The sequence below is a fragment of the Penaeus chinensis genome, chromosome 16, assembly GCF_019202785.1.
Source record: "Penaeus chinensis breed Huanghai No. 1 chromosome 16, ASM1920278v2, whole genome shotgun sequence".
In the NCBI taxonomy this organism is placed as follows: Eukaryota; Metazoa; Arthropoda; class Malacostraca; order Decapoda; family Penaeidae; genus Penaeus; species Penaeus chinensis.
In genome coordinates this window covers 29,567,730-29,582,729 of record NC_061834.1, presented here as the reverse complement: position 1 = coordinate 29,582,729, position 15,000 = coordinate 29,567,730, and the positions used below count along the sequence as shown (strand labels likewise).

Sequence of the window (15,000 nt, the reverse complement as noted above, 5' to 3'; positions counted from 1 at the left end):
CTTATATGCCCATTCCTAGTGAGTTTCAATCGATTTTAATATATCTCTCACTGAATTGTTCTCAGTTAGTTTTACAAAATAGAATAAGATCCATTTTTGTGTTGTATATCATTCAATATGTACTTTTCCAAATCAAGACTAAAATCCAAGTAAAAAATCACAAAAGATACACACACAGCTGGGGACAAAAAACTTCGATGAAATCTGAAAAATCCCTCCTTGGAGATTTTTCTCACGATAACTGACCATAAAAAGCTAAACAAATAAAAACTGAAGTCCCAATAGCACTTCCATACCTCATCATGTGTATAGATGTCAAGATAGCAAGAAGGAGACACGCATTGACGGACGCAACGCGTATGCTGCACGCCTCGGAGCTCCAGGCATCTTGGGGACTGCGCACAGGCTACCTCATACTCTGACCACAGCTTCTCCTAGAACAAGCCAGTATTTTATAATATACACACAAAGGCAGGTGGGTAAGTTGAAACACATATAGATAGATAGATAGATATATAGATAGATAGATAGATAGATAGACAGACAGACAGACAGACAGACAGACAGACAGACAGACAGACAGACAGACAGACAGACAGATAGACAGGTAGATACAGATAGATAGATAGTTTTCTTAAATATTTTTTTTAAAGAATTTTGGTAGGTCTGGTCTGCAGTGCTATTCATTTCTCCTTTAGATAATATACAAACCATGGATGGATGGATGATGAATGATGGATGGATGATGGATGGATGAATGGATGATAGATGAATGATGAATGAGTGATGGATGGATGGATGGATGGATGGATGGATGGATGGATGGATGGATGGATGGATGGATGGATGGATGGATGGATGGATGGATAGATGGATGGATGATGGATGGATGGATGGATGATGGATGAATGATAGATGGATGATGGATGGATGGATATGGATATGGATGATGGATGGATGGATGATGGATGGATGGATGATAGATGAATGATGGATGGATGGATGAATGATGAACTGGTGATGGATGGATGGATGGATGGATGGATGATGGATGGATGATAGATGAATGATGAATGGGTGATGGATGGATGGATGGATGGATGGATGGATGGATGGATGGATGGATGGATGGATGGATGGATGATGGATGGATGATAGATGAATGATAGATGCATGATAGATGGATGATGGATGGATGATAGATGGATGGATGGATGATAGATGAATGATGGATGGATGATGAATGATGGATGGATGATGGATGGGTGGATGGATGGATGGATGATAGATGGATGAATGATGATGAATGAATGATGGGTGATGGATGGATGATGGATGGATGATAGATGAATGATGGATGGAGGATGAATGATGGATGGATGAATGGATGGATGGATAATGGATGGATGGATGGATGGATGATGGATGGATGATGGATGGGTGATGGATGGATGGATGATAGATGAATGATGGATGAATGATGATGAATGATGAATGATGGATGGATGAATGGATGGATAGATAGATAGATGGATGGATGGATGATAGATGAATGATGGATGGATGATAAATGATGGATGGATAGATGGATGATAGATGAATGATGGATGGGTGATGCATAGATGATGGATGGATGGATGGATGATGGATGGATGGATGATAGATAAATGATAGATGGATGGTTGATGGATGAATGATGGATGGATGGATGATGAAGGATGGATGATGAATGATGGATGGATGGATGATGGATAGATGATGGATAGATGATGGATGGATGATGAATGATGGATGGATGATGAATGATAGACAGATGATGGATGGATGGATGATGAATGATGATGGATGGATAGATGGATGATGGATGGATGGATGGATGGATGATAGATGAATGATGGATGGATGATGGATGGATGATGAATGATGGATGGATGGATGATGGATGGATGGATGATGGATAGATAGATAGATAGATAGATGAATGGGTGAATGGATGGATGGATGGATGGATGGATGGATGGATGGATGGATGGATGGATGGATGGATGGATGGATGGATGGATGGATGGATGGATAGATGGATGGATGGATGGATGGATGGTGTGTTTGTGTGTTTGTGTGTGTGTGTGTGTGTGTGTGTGTGTGTGTGTGTGTGTGTGTGTGTGTGTGTGTGTGTGTGTGTGTGTGTGTGTGTTTGTGTTTAACAATTAACCAGCAACTAAAAATTACACTCTATTTTTCATACAACATAAAAGTAGATAATTTCATAATATGTATTTCACATGTACATATGATTCATATATTCACATATATAGTATTTTCTATCTATAAGAAAAAAAAACAAATTACCAATAATATATTTTCCTCAATAACACACCACGAAAAGAAACTGAACTCAAACTTACATTAGCCACAGATTCTTTATAAGGGAACTGTGTAAAGGTGTAGGTGACAGTGTTAGCATGGGCCTCTGTTACTCTCAGCATACCCAACACAGCTGCGATCCACGTAACAGTAGAAGCTGCAACCAACACAGACCACACTTCCCTTACCATCTCTCTCCAGCTCTCGGTCCTGTAAGAATCAGTAACATATGACAGGACTTGAGACTCATTATATAGGTGTGGTATCTCCATGATATAAAGTTTATATCATGGAGAAAAACTTGAGGGGTGTAAAGAAATAAATACTTAAATACTTTAAATACTTTAAATACTTAAATAAATAAATAAATAAATAAATAAATAAATACACATGTAAGGAAATTTATCTGTCAACACGAAAGGGGAAGCATTAATATTTAGGGATTTGCATTTCATTAATATTCCCCTTGAATTAAGAAAATAAAAAGTAACCGACTATTTACCAAGATGCCGCTAAGATCATTTAAGAAAGTATTGCAACTGAAACCATTGCCCTCTGAAAATTCCTTATGTAAATCCCTGTTCGTTATCATCGGCCAAGAAAAGAAAAATACATACATTTAAAATTTTGACCTAAAGAAATCTCGCTACACTTGCAGATTCCACTGCTATCGATTGACGCCACCGACTCCAGCCCAAATCACGAGTAACGAGAGTTCTCATCATGAACTAAACACAGAATGCCAATTTTAGAAATGACAGAGCCTATAGCCCAAGTCACCTCAATCAGGAGAAAACTGTCATCATTACCTCGAGTTCCCGACCTCAGCTGCTCCTGTCTCCGCCATCTTGCTTTGTTTACGTCCGGCCTTCGGGGGGGGAGGGGGGGGGTCAGCGGGAAAGTCGGTTGTCGAAGGACGATCGCATTTCGATAGCATTTTACAGTACATGAAGTGACTACGTTTTTTTTTTTTTTTTTTTTTTATCTAATGTGTCCCTGGAATCGTAGTAGAATTTATAAAGGTCTATATCCGTTTTTTTTCCTCATTTGAGTTTTCTGTAACCGGCAACTTTTTTTCCCGGTGCGCTTGCTTCACACGAAAGCTTTTTTTTCGGGGTTTACGAATTAGTTAGGTCTACATAATTATTATCTAAACCTTGGAAATTGATACTGTGTATGAGCAATATATTACATAAATAATAAGTTTACATATCTACACACACACGGATACACATACATACATACATATATTCATATATGTGTATATGTATATATATGTACATATACATACATATAAATATACACATACCCATACACACACGCACACGCACATGCACACATTTTATTTTTTCTTTTCTCCTTTCCTTGTTTTCTTTCTTTTTTTTCTTCCTTCCTTCTTTCCTTTTTTTCTTTCTTTCCTCCATCCTTCCTTTTCTTTCATTCTTTCTCACCCAAAGGAGGAAAGAGGGATACATCACATGCAATTTATATTATCTATAGATATTTTACTCTGGCATTATATTTATTAGTCATCACCACTGTCCCAGTTGATAAAGTTATTAACAATTAGTCCCCTTTTTCTCTTTAGAACCTTGAAATCTACATCTTGCTTATGTGTCTATCTATTGGTTTGATTTTGTGTATCTATTTATTTGATATTGTACACACTTTCTTACTTTTCTGAAAGCTGACTACAATGAATGAAATACTTTTTAAGATTTCTTACTGCTTGTGGTGCAGATATCGTGTTTTCTTACTTTTCAGAAACATTTCATTGAATTAGACATTTCCTTACCTTGCATTTTACACTGACAAGAATTTATCATGGTAAGCTGACTAGTTACTTTTCTAATATATTCACCTAATATTGCAACTTGATACCTAATTCACAATATCATGTAGAAAATGCAAAAAATGAGAATACATTCAGCAATAAGTAGTTATTTTTTTAATATATTCACCTAGTATTGCAACTTGATAACTAATTCACAATGTCACATAGAAAATGCAAAAAATGAGACTACCTTCACTTGGGATGATGTAATTGCAACTTTAAAACAAAATTGCAGGTAGTGTGCCATTCTGATTAACATAAAGTGACACATTGATTCCATCCATTTTCTTGTTTTGCTTAGTTATTTATTATCACCTGTATCTTCTTGTTTTTTTCATAAAATCAATTGGTACTTTTCAAAATTAATGTAAAGGGCACAGAATAAAATACATTTACAAAGTTCTCTTTAATAGATTTAAAAGAGGTTTACTAAAACATACATAATGATCACATGATAATAAAACAAATATATGTAATAAGAAGTGTAAAAAATGTAGAGGAATTAAAAGATTCCATAAGAAATTTTCTCATCTCACGTTCAAAAAATAAAATATTGTGCCGACAGCATCCACGCAGACAGCAGTGATACTCCATTATATGAGATCATCTCTGTTTTCTGCATAGATGCTGCCACAATATAAAAGATCTCTTCCTTGCAAAGTACAAGACATTTTAACTTAAAAAAAAAAGAAGAAGAAAGAAATGAAAAGTACATGAAAATGATTATGATGACTGTAAGGCATAATTCACATCATCAGTAGATATGTTTAGACGAAGCCGGAGATTTAGGTCGTTGCGGGAATGCTCAGTAAGAATCAGTCGCTGGGAGGTAAGCCTATTAACAATACACATTACCTCTGACATTGTTGTTGGTTCCACTCCTGTAGCAAAAGCAAGAAAGGTTTTAATGAATGTCTTCACATATCCACTATTTTTTTCTTTTCTTTTCTATCACTATCCTCATGAGTGAATAAAATGTAACACTCTAACTAGCTCATCATGAAAGCGCACGCACGCACGCACGCACGCACGCACGCACTCACACTCACACTCACACTCACACTCACACTCACACTCACACTCACACTCACACTCACACTCATACTCATACTCATACTCATACTCATACTCATACTCATACTCATACTCATACTCATACTCATACTCATACTCATACTCATACTCATACTCATACTCATACTCATACTCACACTCACACTCACACTCACACTCACACTCACACTCATACTCATACTCATACTCATACTCATACTCATACTCATACTCACACTCACACTCACACTCACACTCACACTCATACTCATACTCATACTCACACTCACACTCACACTCATACACACACACACACACACACACACACACACACACACACACACACACACACACACACACACACACACACACACACATATCTATCTATCTATCTATCTATCTAAATGATGCAAGTTTAATAAATTATTATTCCATATTACATGTAAAAAAAAAAGGGGAGGTGGACAATTACCATCAAATCTGCAAAGAGAGTTGAACTGCTCCAATACACGTATGAAAACAGCTTCCTCTAGACCAGTTCGTAAGAATTCAGATACAACAGCACGTAGTACATTCTTCTCCATCAAGCTGCAGCTCCTTTAATTGAATAATTAATGTTTAAATTTAAAGCACGAAACCATGAATCAACTGATAAAAATGATAATAAAAAATGATAACTGCAAAAATTGTAAAAGATCAGATAACGATGATAATCGTTTTAAATAAACAAATGACACCAAGAGGAAATAACCTTTTGTTTGCAAGTTAAGTATTTCCTATATCACTTTGTACCTGGTAAAATGCTAACAGTACAATAATATTCTCCTTGAAGAGAACTTGTGCCTTTGTGATTAACCCATTCACCTTGGATTTATGTTCTGCGCCCTGTAGTTTTTGGTGAATTTTGTTACATACAGATGGCTCCACATGTGCTCAGCTGGCAAAGGAGTCTATAAGTAGGCCCTAGCTACCAATCCTGATTTCCCCATTTCTTGAATTGGCGAGAAAAATTAATACCAATGCTATCAATACTGTTATTATTGTTATTGATGTTATGATTATTAATTTGTCCTTAAAATATTTTAGACAATGAAATGATACAAAAGACCCTTTCTTAAAGTGAAAGGAAAGGGTAAACAGGTGAGATAGGTAGTTTCTAATAACTGTCTATTTGGTGATTATGAACTTGTAGAGCCATCTATGTGTAAATACAACAAATAAAGGTGCATTACAGTGGGCCTGGCACGTATTCTTGCCACATGGGGCGAATGGGTTAATATATGAAAACTACTGACTAATAGGTGGTTAAGAAAGAGCACATTACCTCCCCTCTGCATATGGCTGATTTATGATTTTATCAATTATATTGTTTTCATTTGAAATCACTGCCCTTGACTTCAACCAAATTGTGATATGTTATTTCATCATCATCATTGTTATGATTATCATCATCATTACAATTACAATAATATACACTATTAACATAACTATTACTTGTATTATCATTATCACTATAAAAAATAATAAGAGTACTAATCCTAAGGACTATGCAGCTACCACTTCTACTAATACTTTAACAACATTACTGTTATTCCTAAGTCTTTTGACATCATACCTAATTGCTGTAATCTTTGGTGAGGTAAACATCTCCTTCAGTGCTTGATCAACATGTAACATGCCAACAAGTGCATTTCTTTTCACTGGAGACTTCATGGGAGACTTCATTGGACTTGGTGGCATGGTCTTCGTCTCTGCAATCTCTGTAGCTCTTCGACAAATATCTAAGGCTCTTCTTGCATCCCCAGACACTGCAGCTACTTTACGAGCAACAAGCTGGACGGCATCGGGATCAAAAGCATTTATGCCTAACAGCCGAGATAACACAATTTCCTGAAAAAGTCCCAATAAGCTTTAATAAACAATACCTTTAATCTTATGGCATAAATATCATGAAAATACATATATTCATTATTATTGTAAATATGTAATTCTACTTCAAGTAATTACCTGTAGCTGTTTATGAGTGTATGGCTGGAATGTCATTCGGGTAAGACCAAGCCTCGAGGCTACACGATTGATCATGATACGTTCTGGCAGATCCATGGTATTTGCAATTGCAACAACAATAAGCTTGCTCCCTGGACGGCATGGCCAATCAAACAAGTTGTACATCACATCCTGGTAAAATACAGAACACAAAATACTATTATGCATGTCATTCCTCTGCTATAACCTTTTGTTTGCAAGTTAAGTATTTCCTATATCACTTTGTACCTGGTAAAATGCTAACAGTACAATAATATTCTCCTTGAAGAGAACTTGTGCCTTTGTGATTAACCCATTCACCTTGGATTTATGTTCTGCCCCCTGTAGTTTTTGGTGAATTTTGTTACAGTTGTGAAGTTATACCCTAGCTTGCACTTTACAGAATGGGTCTTAACACACTGACAGTATAAATGATCTAATGTTTAATACAGGTCCTTGTTACTGCTGGTTACAGCAGGAGACACTGATGTTGTGGCTGAACACCTGTCTCCTACTTTGCCATCTTTTCTGGACCAGTGCCAAAACAAAACCAAATGGTATTAAAACAAAGGTAACAAATACTTAATATAAGGAAACAGATATTGTACAAGTCGTTTGCATGTGGCAAGTACCAATGTAAGCACATGTCCTCAAAGAAATAATACAATCAATATCAAAGCTTTTGATCACTGTGCAGAAAAAATGACTGATAAAATGTGTACTTATTCTAACCTGTTTCCGGGTCCATAACAAATCCAACTCATCTACTAAAAGAAGTGTAGGTTCTCTTCGTGGGGCAGGAGTTGAAAACCTTTTTTCTAGGAGAGAAGAGGCATGGTCAGCTGTTACTTTGTTGCCTGTGAGACCTTTCCAAACCTGTAAGAAATAGAAAATGATCACTATACCACTGCTATAAAAGTACATATAAATAACAATGACAATAATTCAACTTTTATTTCTGTATAGTCTCTTACAGTTATAGTCACCCCATCAGGGGCACATGTTAACTAATAATTTCAGTTAACAAAAAAGTATTTACAACCTTTCAAAAGATGTTATTATTCCCTATTTTAAGAAGTCAATCTTTTCTGTCAAGGAAGTGTGTTCATTATTCTATGAATGTAAGCTTCACTAAATGCAATAAAAGTAAAAATCAATAAACATTTCGCAAATACACAAAAGCTTAAACTGAAATATTAACTGAAATAGAACAGCTTACCTGAACCCAGAGCTGATGAGGTTCTGTAAGTCGCATTGCATTCACCTCCAGATACGTGAAACCTGGTAAGTCACCCCCTTGGCTACATTCCTGAAGTAGCCGAACCACTTCCCTAACTGTGGCTGTCTTGCCTGTTCCTGGTACACCACTAATGTACCTGCACAAAAGCATACACAAGATGATGCAGAACAATGTGACATGCACTAAAGTCAATTATCAAATGAACTTACTTTTACTTGGTACTTGGTAATAACTATTTGAAAAATATTATTATACATATTTATTGTAAATATCCACCAGAATAATACAGACTTCATTACAAAGTAAAACAAAACAAAAGAACAGTAATCTCTGCACCATGATTACTTTGAGATATAAAAAAAAGGCTTAAAAAATAACTTACATGCAGCCTCCAGTGCCATCAAACAATTTTCCTTCCACAAAGGAGTAAATTTCTTGGAACTCATTCTCTCTGCAAGGAAGGGATTCAGGAACAGCTGAAACATGAAGGTTCTCTCGTGCCTTCTCAAGAGGTGTCTGAGGATGCTTAACAGGTCCTTGGCGTGAAGGCATGCTAGGTGTTGCAGACTGGCGGCGTGTGGGCTTTAATGTCTTAGAGGGAGTTTGTGTCTTGGTCTGCTTTGGTCTGTGGTTAATAAAAGAAAGAAAAAATGCACTGAACACCACTAAGAGTAAAACAAGATTTCTAAAATACAAGAAAATATAGGATAAAATTACAGAAAAAAATATATAAAGAAAAAAATATGATTGTGTAATTCTAATTTAATCTCAACTAATCTTGAAGACACAAAAATAACCCAAGATTTCCATAGCAAGAGATATTCTTACAACTTCTGCAACATACAAACTCTTTACTCCAATTATACATATATAATTGTCAGGTTCTCTTGAATATGTACAAACTAAAAATAATAGTATTAAAATACCTATTTCATGGAAAAACTTCTGCCATACTGGATTAGTAAAGATGTTGTGTATTTAATGGGACAATTGAGAGCATGCCTTCATTTCTTTATTACAATTATCAAGATCTTTATCATTGTTGTTATCTACCTAATCATGTCTTCAACCAGAATCGATCCCGACTATAAAAAAAGTTAATAAACAGACTAGAAATATCCATCTACAAAATATTACATGATACACATAAAAGGGAGTCATGGCAGACTGAAAACTGCTTATCTTGAGTTTAACAACTTAACAACTGACGAAGTCTGTACAACATTATAACCAAAAAAATTCTAATCATTTCTTTTACAAAAGTATCAATGTTCCTTACCTGCCACGTTTCCTAACAATGGGCTCAAAATCATCATGCTCATCTTCATCATGTTCCTTAAGATCCCTGCGTGTCTCAAATCTTTCACCACATTCACGGCACTCGAACCTCTTCTTCGTTGTACTCTTGGATTTGGGCCTTCCTGGTTTTTTCTTTGGTGTCTTGAGTTCAGGGAAAGGTAGATCTTCAGAGTCAAAATCTATAACTTTTTTAGCTTTTTGACTGACTTTGGTTGCCTGCTTGATTGTTGGCTTCAACCTGGTGGACTTTGGAATATCATCTTCACTATCAAGGTCTATGGGTTCACTCTCTGCCTCACTATCACTGCCGAGTAAGTCTGTTATTTCTGTGTCCTTCAGAGCACGGACTTTTCCGACCTGCTTTATGCTATCAATTTTTTCCTTGGGAGACATAAGGGATATTGGGGACAAACAATTTTCAGCTTTACCAGGTGAACTGTTATCGGGGCTCTTCTTGCTCTTCTGGGCTGCCTTAAACTCTGGAGACATAGGGGTGATATTGCCATCCTTATCAATATTACCATCATTCAGCTTCCTATAGCAGACAATCTTTAACTTCCGGCCTGATCCCGTTTGCCTCTCAACACGAGTCATGTTCTCAGTGCTGATAACTCTAGACAGTCTCTCATCCCTGGGAGAGTGAGCAGCACTGGAATTTGACTCTGGTCGTAATCTTTTGTTTTGAACACTGAAGTCTGAATCTGAAGCTTGTCGTTTCATTGACTTAGGTACATTATTGTTTTCTAAAAGACCTGCTCTCAGTTCAACTCTTTTCAATTTTATACTTATATTATTCCTTAGCAGTTCAAACTTTGCACTTTCTCCTGTTAGAAAATAAATAAAAAAGAAAAATTACAAAAGTAATAGAAGAAGAAGAAGAAGAAGAAGTAGACATACTTGTGGCCACAAAACATATTTTCTAACATTGCATAATTCCACAACATTAGTAATTCATATAACTTTTCTTTGTTCAAAATCTAATGTCAAATCATTGTTATAATAAACTAATTTTCTTTGCCCTTTCCAGAAATCACTGTCATCACTTACCCTGAAACTCAATTTCTGGGGAGATATCTCGGGCAGTGGCCTTCCTCTCACTCTTGGGTGTTCTTGGTGCATTCTCTTTCCCACGTCTCTTTTGGGGTGTAACTTCTGCTGTAGCTGTTGCATTTGATGTGTTGCTTTTGAGGTTGGTTAAGTCATTTGCTAATGATCGACGAGCTGTATGCCTGAAAACAAAAATAATAAAGTGAATATGGCATACAGCTTACCTGTGTTAAGCTGAAAGTGAGAGGAAGGCTTTCAGATGAATTACATAGTCTGCTCCCAGATATCCCATAAGATGGCTAGGTAAAAAGAGGGTATGAGGTATCTAGCCCTGTGTTACTTATCAGATGTGAAAGTAATACCTGATACCATCCTACTTCTCTATCTTCCTGATAAAGCTACCTCTCTATGGGAAGAATTTGTACAATCTTTACATAATTTTAACATTAATAAATAACTGAAAATCAAATATGAATTCTTCAACAGCATAACAAAGAGCATAATTCTGAGCTTGGACCCTTTGTTAAGGTGAAAAATAGTAGGCAGTTTGAGATAGCAATTCTAAAAAAACAAATGCACTCTATACTTTTTTGTATTAAAGAGTGCATTAGCCCAAACAAAAAATATGTTAAATTTAAACAGGTTTTGCTAGCACACATTTCCGAACTTCATTTTACCAATGCTACATTCTTTGCAGTCATTACAACCAAATCTACAATGTTCTTTTATATCTCACCTATTAACTGCAGGCTGTGAAGATCCTGGATCTTCGAGAGGATGGAAGCGGGGATTCTTTCCACCAAAACTGAACCGACATACGAAAAAAGGTCCAGGACATTTTGTAGTCTTTGCCACAGATGATGGATCAACCTCAGTTGCAACTTCTTCAACCTGTTCAAAATTATTGTAAAGATATAAAAGGATACTCAAGATATTAAGTTTAAACATGGTTCAAAATCACCTAAACTAAGAATGCCAATATTTCCCTCAAAATCATTTTTTTCAGCTTACTAAGCAGCAAGATTCCTAAGACATCAATAAATGAGCACATAGCCAATTATTAAGCAATTATATTCATGTGTTTACAGATCAAATAATTTATTATCATTCCTTTTTTTTAGGATCTAAATATAATCCTTTTGCAACAAAACACTCAATAATGGTTTTGGCAAAACAAAGAGCAGACACTTACATGACACATATGTAATATACTCTCAGCATCAACATCTGTCTCAAAAGCACGATCTTCTCTTACAACCTCAATGCAAGTGTCAACAGCTGGTACTCCTGTGGAAATACAACCAAAAAAACAATTTGACTTTGAATCCATCTTCAGCAAGTTGAAATATCAGAAAGCCACCATGAAAATTGAGATAACAATAAAAAAAAAATTATAAGCAAAAAGAAGCTGGTCTAAATATGGTAAAATCCAATAAGAACATGCTATACACACCTTCTGGTATTGTCCTCAACTTGGATTTGTTGATGTCAGTTACTCTTGAATACCACTTAACTATTACCCTCCTGTTGTCACGTCTATCCCCTGAAAAATTATACATTAATCATCTTCAACACTGAAATTATGAATGATAGATTATAGAACACAAATTATTTAAATATCTGACATGAAGCCAATATGTATCATGTGAATTATGTGTATTTACAACATGTGACTTGAGATAAATATCTCAATATTTTAATTCAATCACACTTGCTTATAATACATAAAAGATGACTCTAATAATAATAAATAACATTAATAAGACTACCACCAATGACAACAATAATACATTATCATACAAAAACAATATATCTATCAATAAACAAAGGAAATTACAATTACAAGAACATCAATAACAATGGAAATCGAAAGAGTCCATTGTAGTCTCTGAATTCACTCACGATATACTCACCACTGTCATAGCATCTCATAATTTTTGCAATATCACAGCCATCAGGTGAATCTGGGTCAAATGAATCCGCATTACGCACAAGCACACAGTCCCCTTCATATACTGTCAGTTTACCCAACTGGAACCCTCTGGAAAAGAAATAAGTCTTAGTGTTAAAATTTGTGTCAAACTGTAGGTTGGTTTGCCAATATGATGTTTTTATATGATTTGTTTACTGTTCTTTTCTTTTTGTTTCCCTTTTGTATGAATCACTAATGTAATTAAGGCTAAATGAAAATAAACAAAATGTTAATATTCTATGCAAAACACTCCAACATTAATTCATCTTTCATCTTATTATTACCTACTGAATCTCATACAAGGGTCACAGAGACAAAATTAATGAATTTTGTTAAGATGAACTTCCCACAGTATCTTATAATTATGCAAGATTAAAAAAGACAATGTATAAAGACTTACTTCTTGCTAAGCTATTTAGGTATGACATACAACATCAGGGAACTGTGATCTAAAAATATCCTAATATATATAAATATGAACTTGCTGAAGGATGGAGGGTGGGGGACTAAAAATAAATAGGAACAAAAATAGGTATAAATTAATTATTTTTACAAAAGATGTATAATTCTCTTGAATTGATAAGTTATTCATTCTCATTCATAGTTCTCTTCTGTATCTGTATTTGAACTCTACTCATCAGAATAAGAAGGTTCAGGTTACATTAGCAAAGCATGAGGACATGACAGATTAATGCCTTTCCTGGAGATTAAAAAGAAACCAAAGACTCTGCATAAGAGTACAAACAGGTAGAAGGAAGTCTGATCAATGGACTACCCTTATTTAAACAATATCCTAGCACAAAAATATGAACGAATGTGTCAACAGCATATGTTCCCATAAGGAAAAAATAAAATATTGGCAATGTCAAACTCACAGCACAAACAGATACTGGAATCTCATTATACACAAATGATATTAGGACAAAGATGTGAGGGCCAATTTTAATGCTGCATTTTCTTAACCCTCTCATGCCAGATGATATTGAATCACATCAAGGTAAACCAAGCCCAAAAGCCAGGTGACAAGTAACCATGCTGTATGCTGTCAATCCTTCTTTCAGTTGTGTGCATTAAATAACTCTTCATTTGTTTGGCCTTGACTGCTGTTCCCAAGGAGATACCCCTCCACAAAAGTAGGCTTAAAGTTTCTTTTTAACCTCACTTCCTAAAAATCGTATGTATGTGTGTTGCTGCCAGAGAAAGCAGGGTAAATGTATGTTTTCCTGTGCTTCATACTTTTCACTAGAACAGCTGACAGTACACAATGCCCAGCACATGGCTAGGTGTGGCACAGGGATATTCTATCAGGAATGCAGTAATAGCCTGTCTATCACCCTTGCTATGGATACTTTTTTAAGTGAGAATATATTTGACTGTTTTTTTACTCTTTCTCATGGGTTTTTCTGGCTTGCTATCAAGCCAAACATACTAGGAAAAATGTTCTGTAAATCTTACTAAACATTAACTCAGAGACTTTCAGACCAGAACTTTATGATTATTTATTCAAATCTACTTGAAACTTCATGTGATCTTTAACAGAAGGATACAATGTTTGACTCATCCCACCATGAACCTATTAAGAATAGAGAAATCTTGTTGTTTTTCTGGATTAATATTACTGAGAGTAACACAGAGATAAGAGGGAAATGGATACTGCCAACTGATAGAGCATAAAAATAGAGTATTAAACAACACAGGTACATCTGTCCCAGCCTCATATTTACTAAAAAAATTTAAAAATATCCTCTGCATGTCACAGCTCAGAAACTAAGTTCACAACACCCTCACACACCTGAAGTTCTTAATGTCCAATTTCTATACGTTGGCATGAAGTGCTAATGAATGGGGGGTAAACTTCCAACTGTCTAGGGAATAAATAGAAGGTAGGAAAGATTAGGTTTTATTTTGGGTTCACAAGATACCCTGGTTTTGGGGCTTCATCTCTGTAGGATGTGTCGTTCATGGTAACAAATACCTTCGGTAATTCTTTACAGTATAAAGCACTTGCTATATACTGTCCCCAATGCCATGTCACAAAATCAATTATACAATCTACGTTGCCATGACTGGGTGTGCCCTTCACACACTGCCCAAGGGGAGGGTTGATGGGGAACCCCAACAACCCCGGGAAATATTGCCTTCACCTTGGTTGCAAATAGAACAATG

The 15,000-nt window shown here is 35.7% G+C and overlaps 2 protein-coding genes across 2 annotated transcripts in view; both read right to left on the bottom strand.

The window, feature by feature from the left end:
* Window positions 1-3,224, bottom strand: part of LOC125033692 — a 3,968-nt gene extending 744 nt beyond the window's left edge. Inside the window, exons 1-3 of the mRNA XM_047625396.1 lie at window positions 3,174-3,224; window positions 2,406-2,574; window positions 297-434 (exon numbers count right to left, since the gene is read on the bottom strand). Coding sequence (XP_047481352.1) covers window positions 297-434; window positions 2,406-2,574; window positions 3,174-3,211 — 345 coding nt within the window. The 5' untranslated portion in view covers window positions 3,212-3,224. The remainder of the gene's footprint in view (window positions 1-296; window positions 435-2,405; window positions 2,575-3,173) is intronic.
* A 1,365-nt stretch (window positions 3,225-4,589) lies between these two features.
* Window positions 4,590-15,000, bottom strand: part of LOC125033408 (origin recognition complex subunit 1-like) — an 11,055-nt gene continuing 644 nt past the window's right edge. The window contains exons 2-14 of the mRNA XM_047624886.1: window positions 12,776-12,903; window positions 12,316-12,405; window positions 12,055-12,149; window positions 11,599-11,753; window positions 10,863-11,044; window positions 9,796-10,639; window positions 8,899-9,141; window positions 8,496-8,652; window positions 8,009-8,152; window positions 7,259-7,429; window positions 6,867-7,141; window positions 5,724-5,848; window positions 4,590-5,079 (exon numbers count right to left, since the gene is read on the bottom strand). Of these exons, the coding sequence (XP_047480842.1) occupies window positions 4,922-5,079; window positions 5,724-5,848; window positions 6,867-7,141; window positions 7,259-7,429; window positions 8,009-8,152; window positions 8,496-8,652; window positions 8,899-9,141; window positions 9,796-10,639; window positions 10,863-11,044; window positions 11,599-11,753; window positions 12,055-12,149; window positions 12,316-12,405; window positions 12,776-12,903 (2,767 nt within the window). The 3' untranslated portion in view covers window positions 4,590-4,921. The remainder of the gene's footprint in view (window positions 5,080-5,723; window positions 5,849-6,866; window positions 7,142-7,258; window positions 7,430-8,008; window positions 8,153-8,495; window positions 8,653-8,898; window positions 9,142-9,795; window positions 10,640-10,862; window positions 11,045-11,598; window positions 11,754-12,054; window positions 12,150-12,315; window positions 12,406-12,775; window positions 12,904-15,000) is intronic.